Source organism: Pezoporus wallicus, unplaced genomic scaffold (genome assembly GCF_028554395.1).
Source record: "Pezoporus wallicus isolate ANWC-B61680 ecotype Strahan unplaced genomic scaffold, APGP_CSIRO_Pwel_v1 contig_3017, whole genome shotgun sequence".
Classification (NCBI taxonomy): Eukaryota; Metazoa; Chordata; class Aves; order Psittaciformes; family Psittacidae; genus Pezoporus; species Pezoporus wallicus.
In genome coordinates, this window is record NW_026638957.1 from 1,928,404 (window position 1) to 1,944,353 (window position 15,950).

General features: G+C 41.6%; 1 protein-coding gene across 9 annotated transcripts in view; it reads right to left on the bottom strand.

Moving 5' to 3' along the window:
- FOXN3 (forkhead box N3) overlaps positions 1–15,950 on the bottom strand; it is a 211,950-nt gene that overhangs the window by 63,787 nt on the left and 132,213 nt on the right. For all 9 annotated transcript variants that reach the window (XM_057413410.1, XM_057413411.1, XM_057413416.1 and 6 more), the window contains exon 4: positions 11,363–11,427. In XM_057413410.1, coding sequence (XP_057269393.1) covers positions 11,363–11,427 — 65 coding nt within the window. The remainder of the gene's footprint in view (positions 1–11,362; positions 11,428–15,950) is intronic.

A 15,950-nucleotide genomic window follows, 5' to 3' on the forward strand; every position in this document is an offset into this window, starting at 1 on the left:
TTCCCAAAGATTACCTTTGTGAGAAAAAGAGTTTTATCCCACTCTGCTGATTAGAGAGGACTGTTTTGTAAAAATTCATCATTCAGCATCTGGATGCAACTTAACTTTCCTCTGCAAAAGGGGAGGGATGTGAGGAAGAAGTGCTGTATGCAGCAGGTTCATGTTCACAGTCTACTGCCTTGGCAGGTGTACTTCAAGTAGCTCAAAACCAGTAGTATAAAACACTACTTACTCAAAAGGAGCCCTAGCTTTGGTTTTGGGACTTTTGAACACACTGTACTTCTGCTAATAAAGAAAATAAAAATCCTGGCTTCTTTCCTCTTGAAGTCCCAATTCAGTTTTGAGTTTCTTATAAATTGCAGGAAAATCAAGTGATGCATTCACAGCTGTAAGGAAGAACTTGGCCATCCTAGAACTCTGCATACTCTCAAGTGTACAACTGAAGAATGTCTAGTGGTAAGATTTATTCCAGTATCTGAAACCAATGGACTTTCTTCACATTTAGCTTAAAGAACGCACAGCAGTGAAATGTTCAAGCCACTGATGACCCTTCTAATATAAGAGAGCCTCTACTTTTCTCACCTGTTCAAATAAAATTAAGCTCTCTTAGTAATATGCTATTTCCATTAATTTGCCATTTCTTCTATATATTTAAGAAATGCCTTTTATACAACCAAGAATTTACCAGTCTTTAACCAGCAGGAGGGAGAAATTCTTAGTATGTTAGATAAGAAAAATTATTCCCAATGTTAACCATGAAAGGTATCAACACAGAGAGCATACAAAAAAATCACAAGACATAGACACCACTTGGTCTTGATCACCATTTTTCCCATAATTTTCCTCTGTTTGCTAAAGACTTGTCTTCCCCAGGGATCCAAAAACATGTAACTGCCCATCACACAAGCAGGTCATAGCAGGAGAGCATCTTAAAAATTCCCAGAGCTTCTATTTTAATTCTCTCAATATGAGTCTAATCTCAAGAAACCTGACATGTAGTCAAGGAACCACCCAACTTGACAACAGCCTTCCCTTGCTCATAGCAATCTGCACATCACCAGAACTACTCATAACAACACCACTGCAATACTATTCTTATTTTAGTTATCTCCATGTAAAGCACAGGCTTACGCCTCTCTCACAGCTGTTCCTTCAAATTGACTCTTGAATTATGAAAGCCAAAATTACTTCTAATATCAGCCACCTTCACATTTTAGGAATGCCAAACATTCACAGGCTCACAGCACAGAACATATGCTCCAGCTCATCAGCCCAGGGATTTTGATGGCAATAATCACAATAATTTCACAGTTACAGAAAATAAATCTTTACATACTCTACCATTTTTCAAGTTACCATACAGATTTTACTGCTAATTTCTAACTATGACTTGTTCAGAGAACTGCTGTGGTACAACGGGATCTAACTGATGTCATACATCACAGATACATCTGTGTCATAGGGCACGGCAATTTCCTACTTTAAGCTCCAGCCTAACCAGAAGCGGCCTGGCCCCAAATTCCACCTACAGAAAAGGTCTGACAATGACTGCTGCCAGGCTTGTCTCTGTGTCTGCTGTGAACACATCCAGGACTTCCCAGCTACATGACAGCCCATTAGGAGATGCTCCCACCCCACCAGGCATGCAGAAACGCTGGGCACAGGCAAACAATCCCCATGCTCTGAGCAGACTATTACTCCTGGTCAGGAAAGGAAAACACTAGAGGAATCCTGAATGTAAGGCAGTCCTGGAAAAGGAGAAAGCTGCTGCATCTGGTCTTCACTCAACTGACACCCAAGGGTGGCACAGCGAGTTTTCCATTTTTAAGTCTCCTATGTGTGTTGTGGAGGGACAGGACATGTCTCTAGACAAAAGCACTTGTGATGATGGCTACAGAAGGGCCAGTCACAGAAAATACTTTTCCTAAAAACCTAAGATCAGCTACTGGCAATTTAAAGGAAGTAGATTCCAGTGTTCAAACCACAAAGCTACAACCACATCACCTGCAGGACCAATCTGAAAAGAAGCTAAGAACATTACCCGAAGCCATTTAGCATCATCTTTGGAGCAACACTACCTGTAGATTACCTCAGCACTGAACTCTGGGTGAGGACCACCTGACTCCTCAGCTCCTCCATGCTTTTGGTATCCTCCCTCTTCTCTCCTACACTATCCTAGTTAGAGGCAGCTGGGCCAGCACTGCGGGGAGTTGCAGCAGTGGAGCTACCGCAGTACACACCAAAGAAAGAGAAAAGCTGTCACCACTGTCACCACTCACACAGCAGTTGACACCAAAGGTAAAACAGGCGGGTACACAGAGATCTGTACTCTCCTCTGCCCAAGGTTAGCACTGTGGTAGAACCTGCCTTGCAGCACTCACCCCCACTCTCCAGTTGTCAAGGAAAATAAACAAAGCCAGTAAACTTCATCTTGAGTCACCCAGAAGTAATAATTTCAAAAGTCAGGACTGTTAGAAAACAAGCAAAGTTATCTGTAAAGATACCAAAACCACCTATACAGATCTAAAACGTAAGTTACTGAGTTTAAACATGGCAGGAATTTAACTTATCTTTGTGTACTCTGCAACATGATCCCCCATTAGCAAGACCTGTCTGCTACAGTTCAGTTTTATTCCTTCTCAGCTTTAGAGGCCAAAGGTAGCTCAGATGTCTTGGTTGTGAAGAACATAAGCAGTCAGCCGTCATATTTCCTTACTAATGGCTCTGATATCAGTGTTAACAGGACCATACTGCAGGCACTTCATGAGTTACAGCTTTTGTCATTGTCTCACATACACAACTAGAAAAACAGAAATGAAAAGACTACATGCATGTTGCACAGCTCATCCTTAGCACCCTACATACTAATGTCCTACACAGAACACACAGCTAAAAATGTCACACCAAAGTGAACATTTCTATATTAATGACTGCAAAATGCTCTCAGTGGGATTTTTTATTGAATGCACAGTGTTAAGGCCATTTAAAAATCTGCTCACAAACATGAGCCCTTACCAGCACTCTCAGGACCCCAGCAGCCCCACTATGCTTTTACCCATTTTCCCAAACAAAGGAGAGCTCTGCTGTTCAAATTACTCTCTTAGGGACATGCTGCACAACCCCTCTGACTTAATTTTACTTTCTCAATAACACCACTGCAAACACACTGAATGCTAATACTAAATAAACTATTCAAATATTCGGTCTCTACAGAGGCACCACGTGAATTGTCTTCGTGAAAAGAAACTTCTGAGGAGATTGTCAGGTACCTTCCATGTGGGAGACACAAAAAGAAGAAAAAAAAAGCTGATTTTATTAATAATGCCTTGTGAATGAAAAGTGATTTATTGTGACATGGAAAGATAGTAGCTTTACTGTTAATTTAATAGCTTGACCAAAACAGCAAACAGAGCATGACTGTCACTACAGTTTCAAAGAGGGCTGGACAGCGACTCAAAGCAGCAAACTCTGAGGAGAAACATACTGAGGTCAAAATGTTTTGGTCTCTCTGATGAAAATAACTAAATTGGAACTGGACACTCAAAACCCAGATCTCCACTCAAAACAGTCATTTGTGGAGTTAAACAGTCAATTTCCAAGTGTATCTCTCAGAGTAAGGAGCATAACTGAAACTTCAACAGGGAAAGAACCTCCAAAACCCAAAATTATACCTCCCTGCAAAAGCTAACAGCACTGTGGCTTTTTACAGTTAGGTTCCCACTGTTTACGGTTCTCCCATTGGTGGAGCATCAGAACACGATACAGAGCCAATATTTTGTAGACTGACAGCTCTGTGCAGTGAGAATCACTATGATTATTCTCATTTCATAGAGCAAAAAAACAAGGAATTATAACCTCAAAGAAGTATTTAGATTCCTGGGGAATGCGAGATCCCCAAGGCTGTGTTGTAGATCACAGCACCTACGTCTACCAATCCTAAGGCTCGACTGTTTTACATTCCTTTTCGGCCTTTCTTCTTATGGTCACCATTACACCTAAATATTATGTATTATTAAATTATCTGCAATATATGTTTTACCTTGCCATGTTGGCATCTCAAGGTAGCAGAAGTACACAGCATTTCTCTTCAAGTCTGATTTTCTTTTGAGGTGTAAGACATAAAATTCTGAAAGTTAAATGCAAGTGAGACTTACTGAATCCTCTCATCTTTCAGCACTCCCCTGCTCCTCTTCTCCTTACCCCTGCTAGCACCAACAGGTACCTGTGTTCCAGGATGGGCTCCACCTCTTGTCCACATGCCCAGGACTTGCATCTATCCTGCTCATGCAGTGGAAAAAGCAGAACTTAATTTCCACCAGAAGAAAGAAGCCCGCTGTGCCTTCAGGGGCCCTTGGGGATCTGTTGATAGGTGCTGACAAACACCCCAGTTTTGCACATTACCATGTGTCTGCATGCATGCACGTGTCTTCATCTTGTGAATTTATTGTCAACTTCCATCTTGAAGGTAAAAAGAGTAACTCTTCCCAAACCTCTCCAGAGAAGACTGAGTACAGTACTCACTGTCCAAATAAAGTAGTCTTTGCCACTAGCAACATAAAAATGCAGACAGGACATCACAATTTACAAGAATGAACTATTCTAATTTAACCTTCTCAAGGGAAACCAGCTACAGTTGGCCCCTTTCTGCCTACCCCTTCTCTCCCCTCCCTCCCACCCCCCCACCAGCTGACTTACCTCAGCCTCAGCCAGTGCTTCTATTAATAGCTAATACGTGAAAATACGAAGTCCCGAATCTGCTCTCTCCTTTCATAGAATCATAGATTCCTAGAATGGTTTGGGTTGGAAAGGACCTTAAGGTTATCTAGTTACAAACCACCATGGGCAGGGACACCTCACACTAAACCACGTCACCCAAGGCTCTGTCCAACCTGTCCTTAAACACTGCCAGGGATGGAGCATTCACCACTTCTTTTTTTCTTAAAACTACTCAATGGACAATGGATTAAACAGCCTATTTGGTCATTTCAAGGAATACTCAAGCTTATTAGAGAAGAAAAAGATGTCTGTGCAAATGTGTGTGTGTGTGTTCATGAACAAGCTGGTTCCCCACCTTTTTATGCAGGACTTCTCTTTTTATGTAGACAACTTCTTCTGGTCTGTCCACATGTTGTTCAAAATAAACTTTCTGACTCAGGGATGCAATTTCTGTGCTCTCTCAAATCACCATTCTCAAACAAGAATAAGGTGATCCACGTACTTTGGAAATTTTCTTGAAGTCTCACATTACGGTCAGATATCAAACGTCAGGACACCAAAATGTGAGTGTCACAATCTTAGACTGAGATGGATTTAGTGAAGTGCAAGGGCCGCCATCTTAGACTGAAGGATCAATGCAGCAGCAGTGCCCAGATTTTCCATTTCCACTCTGCAACAAATTGCAGAGTCACCATCGCATGCTGGTTTTGGTGATAACTGGCCCTGTGAAGACAGCATCTTCCAATTCTTTCCCAACAGAGCTCCTCACAGGCAGTGCCAGCTACAGCCACAGCTGCTGGACCAACATAGATCATGCATGGACTGCTGGAAGCATCAGTCAGAGATGAGAGTGTCCCACACACCGCTTTCCCAGAGGAGAAGAGCCTGAGTTATCCCCATGTAAGCATCCTATTGCTTGCCCTCTTCTGGAGCAAGGGCTCATATCTTTGATTTAACATCCACAAGCAGCAGATTTAAACTGTGCTGATCATCAGAAGAGGAAGTGGAGGACCTTACTCACACAAGAGAGCAGACAGCATGGCAAGGATCACGGCTGCATCTCCAGTTGGTCAGGAACTGCTGAAAGCAGTAATCCCAGGTGGACCATCTAGTCTCACTGATGAGGGCTACCTCCATTTTCAGCTTCAGCAGCGATCGGGTCTGGATTACCCAGGTTCACTTTCCTTGCCTGGACAACGAAGAATTGCTAACCGTGCTACCACAAAGGCCTGCTTCTGCCAGGCTATTACTGGAAATTCAGGAAGCTTACCCAGGAATGGGGTTACACCAGGCAGATGTATACTTGCCATAAAACAGAGGAGAGGCACTGCTTTATGTCAGCCACTGCCCAGTCATGAGGCTCTCACATCTTCTGGAGCAGTTCCTGTGGCTCTTGCACTCTTGTTTCAATCCCCACTGCTGCAGCAACAGCAGACAAAGACCACTGTTCTCACTGCACAGCGCTCTGTTTCCATGACAGCTGTAATTACACCCACAAACATCTTCTACCTATGTTTCCTTGGAACTTAGGACAGAACAGATTCAATACAAGAAGACACAGTAATATGTTGCATTTAATTTATTAAAGTGCGAGAGCAAATAAGACAAAAAGAGAGTGGTAAGTTTGCTTTTCTTCCCCCTCAAAATGGACCTTGAATCTTAAGAAAGAAAACCAAACCCATCCACAGTCCAGTTACATCCTATAGGTGCCACTCAGCAGATGGAATTTACCGGACTGCTTCTAAGCTAATTTGAAGATGTACTTTTCATTTATTCAGGGAGAATGTTAGATATATTTAGAGCAAAATAATTTTATTATTACCACTGATCTGTGAGCAACTGCATCCTCAAGTCTATAATATGAGCTTAATAACCAAGACGAGAGGAGAAGCAATGAAACTGACCTTATCAGAACATGATGCATTAGTTTCAAGTTAATGTGATTATGTCCCCACCTATCTCACCCAAGGTTGTGAACAGTTAAGAGTATGTCTAAATCTCTTCTACCATGAAGACTTTTTCCTGCCATACATTCTATTAAATAAAAATAGATGTATGACAGGAGATAACACAAAAAAGTGGGACAAAGTTTCTACATACAGCAGCTTTAAACAAACAAACTTAACTGTGATTTGAAACAAAACCACAATATGTACAATAACAAAAACTGACAGAAAAAGAAAAGCAGTAAGAGTAAAAACCTGTTTTATCTGGTGTGGAATAATGGGGGAAATTAGAGACCACTACCCTCTTCTCCCTGATGTTTAATATTAAAACATTAAGGAAATTTTAGGGCAGAATGCAGCTGTTACTTCCACGACGGAATGCAGTTGATATGCACAGAATCTATCCTACGATAGTTCCCCAGGCAACCCTGCGACCTTGGCGTATGGGAAGATAAACTGAATGAAGAGCGGAGCAGAACAAGCACACCACAGCCAGGCTCTGTTATACTCCCTGTGGGAGCAGGAAGACTCCATGTCCTGATAAGCCACAGAGCAGCTGATAGACAAGGATTGTAAAGCAAGAGAATTTCACACCATTCATTAATAAAATATGTATAACTAGAGCTACTCAAGCTCCATAGGCACATACTCAAGCTCCACAGCCATACAGTCAAACTCCATAGGTATTTAGCAATGAAATTGAAACTTGTGTTACTATGAAGGGGTATGAATAGACAGATACAAAGGCCTCTTAAATGGTCAGGAGACCCGAGAAACGTAACTGATTTATGCTCAGAACTGACAGCCGGAGAGGCTTTGGCCTTGTGTGGGAAGACTAAATTAAAACAGGACTGAAGAAAACAGGACTGAAAAAAACAAGACTAACTAACTTCTAATCAGGAAAGACTATCCTTGATGTCTGCTACATCCCAACACCACCTGGACATTCACCCAAACACAGCTTCACAATCAGCAAAAGATGATTAGGCTGTCCTTTCCATGAACTATCTCCATTATAATTTCACTTTAATACTAAATGTCACAGCTGCAGGTCCAGAGACCCCTGCCCAGGTGGGAAGAGCATGTGGAATTAGGCAAACAACAATGTAACCTTATGCAAATTAACTGCCCAATGGGTAAATGGTGGGAGTAACGGGTAAAACAGAGAGTTACTAACCTGAGTTAAATCCCATAAGAAAGACTGCATTGTAACTGCGGGGTTGGTTGACAGGCTGAACCTGTCTTCTGCCCTCCACAGAGAGGCCTACTGGATAAGAGCTATACTCTATGCACATTTAATGATTAATTTTAGCGGGCTTTATATGTATGTTATTGTCACGCTTGTTCTCACAGTTAATGTACTGTCAACAGCAATCTTTGAACCTTAATGCCCTGTCAATGGAAATGCTCAAACATTAAGCTGTCATGAATTTATGTAATAAAAAAACCTCAGCTAAGATCTATTTTGTGTGAGTTTCCAGAAACTCAGAAAATTAACTCGGTGAGTGAATCTGTTACAGTGAATCCCTGAATAGGATAGCTGAATCACCCTTGGATATACTATGCTGCCCAATGTAGCCCCTGCAGAGGGCTCCGACAGGCTGATCAGGCTCAAGGGTCTCACCTTTCCCAGAACATTAATAGACGCTTCAAACATATGGGTAAGGGGGTAAAATTCCCCCCTTACTAGGGTAAAATCCCCTCTTACTGGGGTAGAACCTTCCCTTAACATGACGTTTGGGAATCCTGAAGGCTAGAATGTAGCAACCTCCATGGATGTACAAGTAAGTTCTGAGAGAATGCACCAGAATCTGATAAGGTCTGAAGGTCCTACCTATATTAAGCTCTGCATGGGATTTCGTAAGAAGACAAAGAGCACAAGGATATAAGGAGCAATCTTCACTTACTAGGAGCTCAACACTTCAAAAAGCACCAGAAAAGGTGACTTAACATCAAAAGTAAATTTACTGTTCACTTGTTTTCATTAGAGAGCTAATGCTGAAACCAACAGTACTATGATCGTCAGTAAACAAATGGAGGTAGCCATCTTGTATCTAATAAAACCATAGGCAAAAAGAAAACAGCATATACACATAAAGCAAAGACAGCCAGAAAGGAATAGAGAATTAATACTGCTCATGTCAAAAACATTAAGGACACAGAATAGTTCAAATTAATTTTAGCTCTGCTTTCTCTTCCTTTGCTGTTTTGAGGTACACAGCTAACTGGTTTCTCAGGCACCTTCTCTGGAGAAATACGTTAAATGCTTTACAACGGTTAAGATTACTTTGCCAAATAGTTCAGGTATAAAATGAATGGAAACCAGGAGCGACTAAAAGTCTTTCTTGGCTAAAAAAAGTACTACGTACATTGCAATTTTTTTTTTCTCTTCATTCCCCAGATCAGGAAAGAGCATTTTCCTTAACAACTCAGAAGAAATGAGGTGTGACAAGTGCACATAAATATCACATTTACTAAAATTTCAGAATTATTCTGTATTATTTTCCATAACATGCACTGGACATTCTTTTCAAATATACAAATGTAGCAAAATATGATTTATCAAGTAAAAATTACCTAAAATCCCAAACTTTTGCCTATTAAAATGCAGTACTATAACTTGAAACCAATAATTAAATAAATTTTTCATTCTCCTGTTTGCATTAAGATGGATATAAGCACTGGAAAAAGAGACTCAAGATGGTCGTGTATGATAGGACTCAGCAAACCTCTGCACCCCCTCATCTGACACCTCTGTGCCCCTGCTACCACTCCTCTACACAGGTCTTCTGGAAAAAGACAATCAGAAGCAGCAAAGAGGTGGATGCATGATTTCCTTGCAACCTGCTGAATCATGTACGTGAGAAAGCTCATTGTAGGGAAAAGTGAAAGACAGAAAGACAGAAATAAAGGCGTGCTGAGTTATTTTCTTGTTTTAAAATTAAAACCAGGAAGTGTTAAAAGATGTCGACAAGGTTTTTCTTCAAAATTTCTCATCGTTCCAACCTCAGCAGTATCATGCATATTGGAGTTCAAATTGGCTGCATTTTCCACTTGAAATGGCAACGCAGAATGCCAACTCAGTTAAAGTTCTGTTAGGCTTTGTTAGTTGCTTGAAAATGCAGTAATTTCTCTATTTCTTTCAACGTTGAAATGTTTTGGGCTTTCACGTTTTTTTCCCCACTTTGAAAGGTGAGAAGAGCAGAGAAGAAGAGTGTAGAGAACAGTGAACTCTTCCTTACTGGTAGACTGCTGTAAGCAACAACTGAGATAGGAAGGACTACAAAATAGTTGCCATTAATTCCTGGATATCTTGAATCGTAAGAGGCAGAACATTTGTACCATACAGGCTTAACAGAGTAGTTTACATTTTATGAACTCAAATTACAAAAACTGTGTATGTGCAGGTATACATTTAAAACCAGAATTGAACAACTGAAAATAAATCAAACAAAAAAACACAAAAACCCATCCCAAAACCTGAAACCCGAACAAAACCCAAAACCCAAACAAAACCCAACAAACCGCCTCTAGTTCTTTCCATTAGGAAGGACTGCAAAGGTAGCAGATCTATCAAGACTAAATCCAAAAGCTGCATAGCAGTAGTCTATCCATCTCCTATTGGTAAGAAAGAATCCAAAAGCTTTAATATATTAAATATTTGTTTGAACAAATGTCAGCTTAGATATTAGATAATATAATAATGCATACTCTTATATGCAAGGAATCAGTTGAAAAATATTCCCAGGTAAACTACAGATACTGGATTACTTTGGTGTGTGGAAGGTGAGCAGTACTGCCTGCCAATTATTTGCTTGTGAGCCCAGTTGTCAGTAAGGCTCCAAAGGTGATTTGGATAAATGTTCTGCAGAACATTGTACAGCATCTTCTGCCAGAAAGCAGCACAGAAAACTCTTGGCACCATAAGAATGAACACAAAACTGAGACAGTTCACAGACAAATACTTGCAAAGACCATAAAACCATCCTAAACACTGTAAGTTACTTTTGCACCACAAACACACACAGTCTGGGGAAAAAGCCTTCTGTGTTCCCAAGACATTTCCATTAACAGCAATGGTAGTTCTGTGTAATCAATGGCAGAAATATAAACACACTTAGCAGTGAATAATGATTTTTAAAAGTCTAGTAAGATAGAACGAAAATTTTTACTTATTGAAACTAAAAAATATTTAACATTCCTCCGTGAATATAAGCACTATTAAATATGGTAGGTTTCTTGAGACAAATACTTTGCCACTGTTTTCCCCAATATAGAACTGCTACCTACCTCTGGGTACATTTTGCTACCAACCCAGTTAAGTAGTAAAAGAAGGGATCTCTCAAAAATCAACCTTGCTTCATCCAGAGAGCTAAATGTTCCCGGAACATTTCCTTCTGGACACTCTTTATCCACACAAAGGAGAAAAAAACCCAAACCACCCTTTGCCATATTTTACACCAAGCAAATTAATAATCCGAGGAAAGACAGAAAAGCAGCAACTTTCATAGACTACACTCACTGTATGTAGTAAATCATCATTTTCAAGGCACCAGATGCGCAATAAAGGAGACAGGTTAAAGGAAACAAAAAAACATTTGGTTACTTATTACCCAGTGAATATTACAAAAGCTGTGCAATTTGCAAGAGGCATTTTTTAAGTAGAACGGTTACTTCAGGATGTAATATCCATCACCTACCTTGTAGAAGGGCTCCATTTCTCTTGAAAAAGGTGCTTCCTGGCCAAATGGGCGGACCTGATGTGCTGAAAGTAAGAAGAAATAAAGTGTCAAGAAAATCTCATTTACATTAAACAATTACAGGTTTGATTCAATTCTGTTCTGTTTTTAAAGCTAATGTAACATCATGGCATTTTTGCCTTCAAGCAAGATTCTAAAATTTCATGTTAAAAATAGGTTAATTCAATTCAAGATTTACATTCTCTGTGCAAGGAAGAACCTCCTTAGCAAAGCACACACCCACACTCTCTTAGAGGAAGAGAGAAAAAAGCATTTTGGAATAAATAAAAAACCCCTAATACACAAAACCAAGTCAATGTCAAGAACATTTCCTGAATTCTCAGTACAGCAAAATAGATGTCTTTTCCCAAAGCCATCTGCTAAAAACCCAAATCTCTCGGCCTTTTACTCATCCATAACAACACACTGCCCCAGCTAACACATCAAACCAGAAAAGCCCTGGCCAGACACCAGGTGGTTTCCATGCTTCCACAAGAGCACTCTGCCCTGCACTCAGGACACCACCACATCCCTCTTCTGCTTTGCCTCCTGCTCACACAGAGGCTGCCCGAACGCAAAGGCCTCTGAGAGATCTCTTCCGTGACAAGCACAGCTGAAGGTGAAGAACAGATTTAAACGTGGGAAAGGGAAGAGGTGGGAACATCGGTATGAACCTCTAAACCTTGTTTCCTTTGTTGCCTCAGAGCAGCCCCATGGTGCTGTGAGCAGTAGGACTGTGGATCCTCCACTGCAATAACCTCTGCAGTGTCAGGGAGTCAGAGAAGACAGGAGGCTGTAAGGAACTGCCTCATGGCTGCCCGCACCCCACCTCTCCTGTAAGGGCATGGGAGCATGGCTGCACCCTTACGACCACACCAAAACAGCTCTTCTGCCACAGCCCTGTCTTGTTGGCAGAAGGGCCAAACTCCCCACATGCAGAAGGAAACTTCACTCTTTTCTTAACAGCAACTGTTGGCCAGGTGTGCCCATCTCTCCACCACAGTACAGCTCGCCCTCCCAGGGCATTCCACAGGCAGTGCTGCCCAGAGCAAGAGCATGGACACCCCTGCTCCTATCGGGTGCGGAGTCCTCTGTGGGAGAGGCAGTACCGCTAGGAGTTCACTGATCACATCACAGGACTCAGGCACAGCAAGTCTTTTAAAGAGCACAGCACCTAGAGGAAGTAACTGAAAACATGGAAAGATCTGTTGCAGTGTTGGTCAAGGCAAGTGGAAGAGACAGACTGCCAGGGGGTCCTGCCTGTGGTTATGAAACAGGTTTTAAAATCCTCTATATCTTGAAGACAGTAACAGGTATTTCAATATACTGAGCTTTTATTGACATTTGCATCATGAAACTATGTTATCGGTATATAAATAACTGTCTTATGCCCAAATTCAAGCACAAATTAAAAGCAAGGGACTTGTCCTGGGTTCAGCAGTAGCAGTCATTTTTCTCCTTCTTGGTAGCTGGTGCAGTGCAGTGTTTTGACTTTCGGCCTGGGAACAGAGCTGATAGCGATGTTTTGGTTTGGCCAAGGACTTTGTGAGCATCATGCTCTGCCAGGGAGGAGGGGAAGCCAGGAGGAAGCAGAGACAGGACACCTGACCCAAACTGACCAAAGAGGTATTCCATACCACAGCACGTCATGCCCAGGATGTAACTGGGAGTTAGCCAGAAGGGCTGGGAGTCTGCAGGGCTGGAGGAGGCATCGGTCAGAGCATGGTCGGGCTGGGGGGCAGAGGTATCGGTTGGCTGGTGGTGAGGTGTTGTATTCTCTTCCCTTGTTATTTCCTTTATCATTGTTATTATTGGCGGTAGCAGCAGTGATTTGTGTTATACCTTAGTTACTAAACTGTTCTTATCTCAACCTATGGGAGTTGCATTCTTTTCGATTCTCCTCTCCGTCCCTCCGGGAGTAGGGGGAGGGAAAGAAGGGGGGGAGTGAGTGAACGAGTTACCTGACTGGGTTTAAACCACGACAGCACTAAATATCCTTTGATAAGATTGCTGTAAGGCACCCTGCCTTTTTAAGGTAATCCACCTTCCTCTCTGGATGGAAACTGTGAGGCAAGCCCCACACGCCATTTCTGTTCAGTTACTTTTGTCTCCACTTGAGTTGACTACCACTATACAAAATGCAATGAAATGTAAAACAGATGTTTTCTAATACATTGACAGCATTAGCAAAGTTCTGATAGAATGCTATACATAAAAAACACACTGCTTTCACAATTATTCTGCACAGACTGTCATGCTAATATACGAAAACTTCCCTGTGTTAAAATACAGACTGTAAAAGGATACAAAGCAATTACGTGAGTAATAAAAGCCTTCAGTACTCCTGAACAAAAAGGGGAGTTGAGAGACAGCGAGTGTGCAAAATGACCAAGAAGTAGTTAAGTAGGTCTGCGTTCTGGAGTGCTGGAGTGCACTGGGGCACTCATCTGAACATGCACGCTCACTTCATAGGGCTTAATGTAACCAATTGTTTGCATTCCTTATAGTAAGCACCAGCTCTTCAAGTGTAGCTCCTCAACTCACATGAAGGTCAAGAGCTGTTGAGGGCATTCACACTCCTGTAGGACAGGCTCAAGGTTTTATAGAGCACTGGAGCTCAGGATAATCTCTGGGACAGGACACATCACGCTACAAGTGGAAAGCCATAGAATAATCTTCATGCTGTACAAATATGCCCCAGAAATCACAGTATGGCAACTATATGCTTTCCAAAAGCCCAAGGGAAAAAAAAATAGTAATATTCTGAAATTCAGACATAGAAAAAAACTACTCCCAGGCTTCTGTATGCCTGTTTGTGGGTGAAAGAGGGTTAAAGAAAGGGGAGAGAAAAGCCTATATATTTGAATAGACAAAATGTCTCTGCTAGAGAAACAAAGCCATAGTAATTTATCTTATTTTCCAACTTCAGAAAAGGCCCAAGGCTCTCATAAAAACTCCATCTGATTCAGCACAAACCCACATGAACTGAGAAAATCAACTGTGCCTTCCCAAGGAAGGAAGCTGAAGAATTCAAGCATGTAAATAGTGTACCACAGTGACTGGTCAAGCCCTTCAAACAACAAACTTCTGTGTTTGCAGAACTCCAGGGCTTTGATAAAGTTTAGCTATGCCTGATCTGTGTTGGATGAATTCTCTTTCTGCTCACAAACTTTTGCACAAGAAGTCTCAGAGCATATTAGTTATTAAAACATGTTTCAAGTTGAGAAATGATAGAGTTTCACTACCTCTCAAAGTGCTCAAAAGCTGCTTCCTTCCTGTTCCAGATTAAGAAACCATCTGAAGAAGTTCATTCTTCTAAAGATCCTCTACAACAAAAAAACTCTGGTCCTTCCCAGGCATTTTTCCAAACAAATTGTTTCTTCAGTGTAGTCTGTAAGCTACTCGGAAGAGTGGCTGGCTCTCCTACAGAAGTAGGAGCATATTCCATATTTAGGCAAAATAAAAATGCAAATCTGGTTTTAGAATTTTCTTTTGTAATCAATACATGCCATAAGATTAGTATTTATACGATTAGCATTATAGATGGCAGAGTTTTCCCCAAAACCTATCAACTAAACACACTGACTAAAGTAATATTTAATCTTGACTAAATCCCCACACACCTAGTGGAAGAAAAGCAGTAACTAGTTTGAACTCTTACATCAGTGCGAAGAAACATGTGGCCTAATGCAATTTTGTTATACTCAGGTTTGGGCTGACTTAACTCCTAGCAGCAGTTGAGCACAGAGCACTAGGTGAGGGTCAGGCATGAGGTGGACCTGCATCAATCATAAAGAGCTGAGATTTCAAACAAATAATCTTGGAAGAACATGAATCAGTATAGTTTATCGATGAGATGTGAAACACCAACACCTACCTGACAATGACCATTACTTCGATTTGCAGAAAATACTATCTTTTCAAGCATACCCTCAGCCAAAGGGATATCCAGGCTGCAAAAGTATTCAGTAGCAAATGCATAACACAGTATCTGAAGGTGCATGTTTGTGTCCAGTCCCTCCAGTGCAAGATGCACCTCCTTCTGAAGCACAGTCATTGTCACTGCAGCACTTGTGCATCACTGCAGGGAGCACATGAAGTATTCACATGCTTGCTGAAAACCACTAACACTGTTTTAACCCATGAGCGTCTGCTCATGTGAAATGACATACCTGGAACTAGGAGCTACCCCTGATCAAACCCAACCTTTCCTGGGGATTAGCTATCAGTTTGTAAGGACAAGCGGGACTCGATTTCTGCTCAAGGCAAGTGACAAACTGTTTGTCCTCTGATGATGCAACCAGTAGGAAACTTCATTGTGCCACAGGGCCCTGGGCATGGGAAGCTGCCTGACTGAGGGCTAGCAGGGATCTTCCTCAGAGAAGGCTTCTCCACAGGAAAATATTGCTTTGCTGAAATCTAAAATACTCCATGGGAATGTGCTGATTTCGACACCATTTGTGCTGGAAAACAAGCCAATGGGAAGGTTGGCTGGCCAGCCAGTGAGGTTTCATGGCAGCCAGCCAGCCCAACCAGGAGCTCCCAGGGC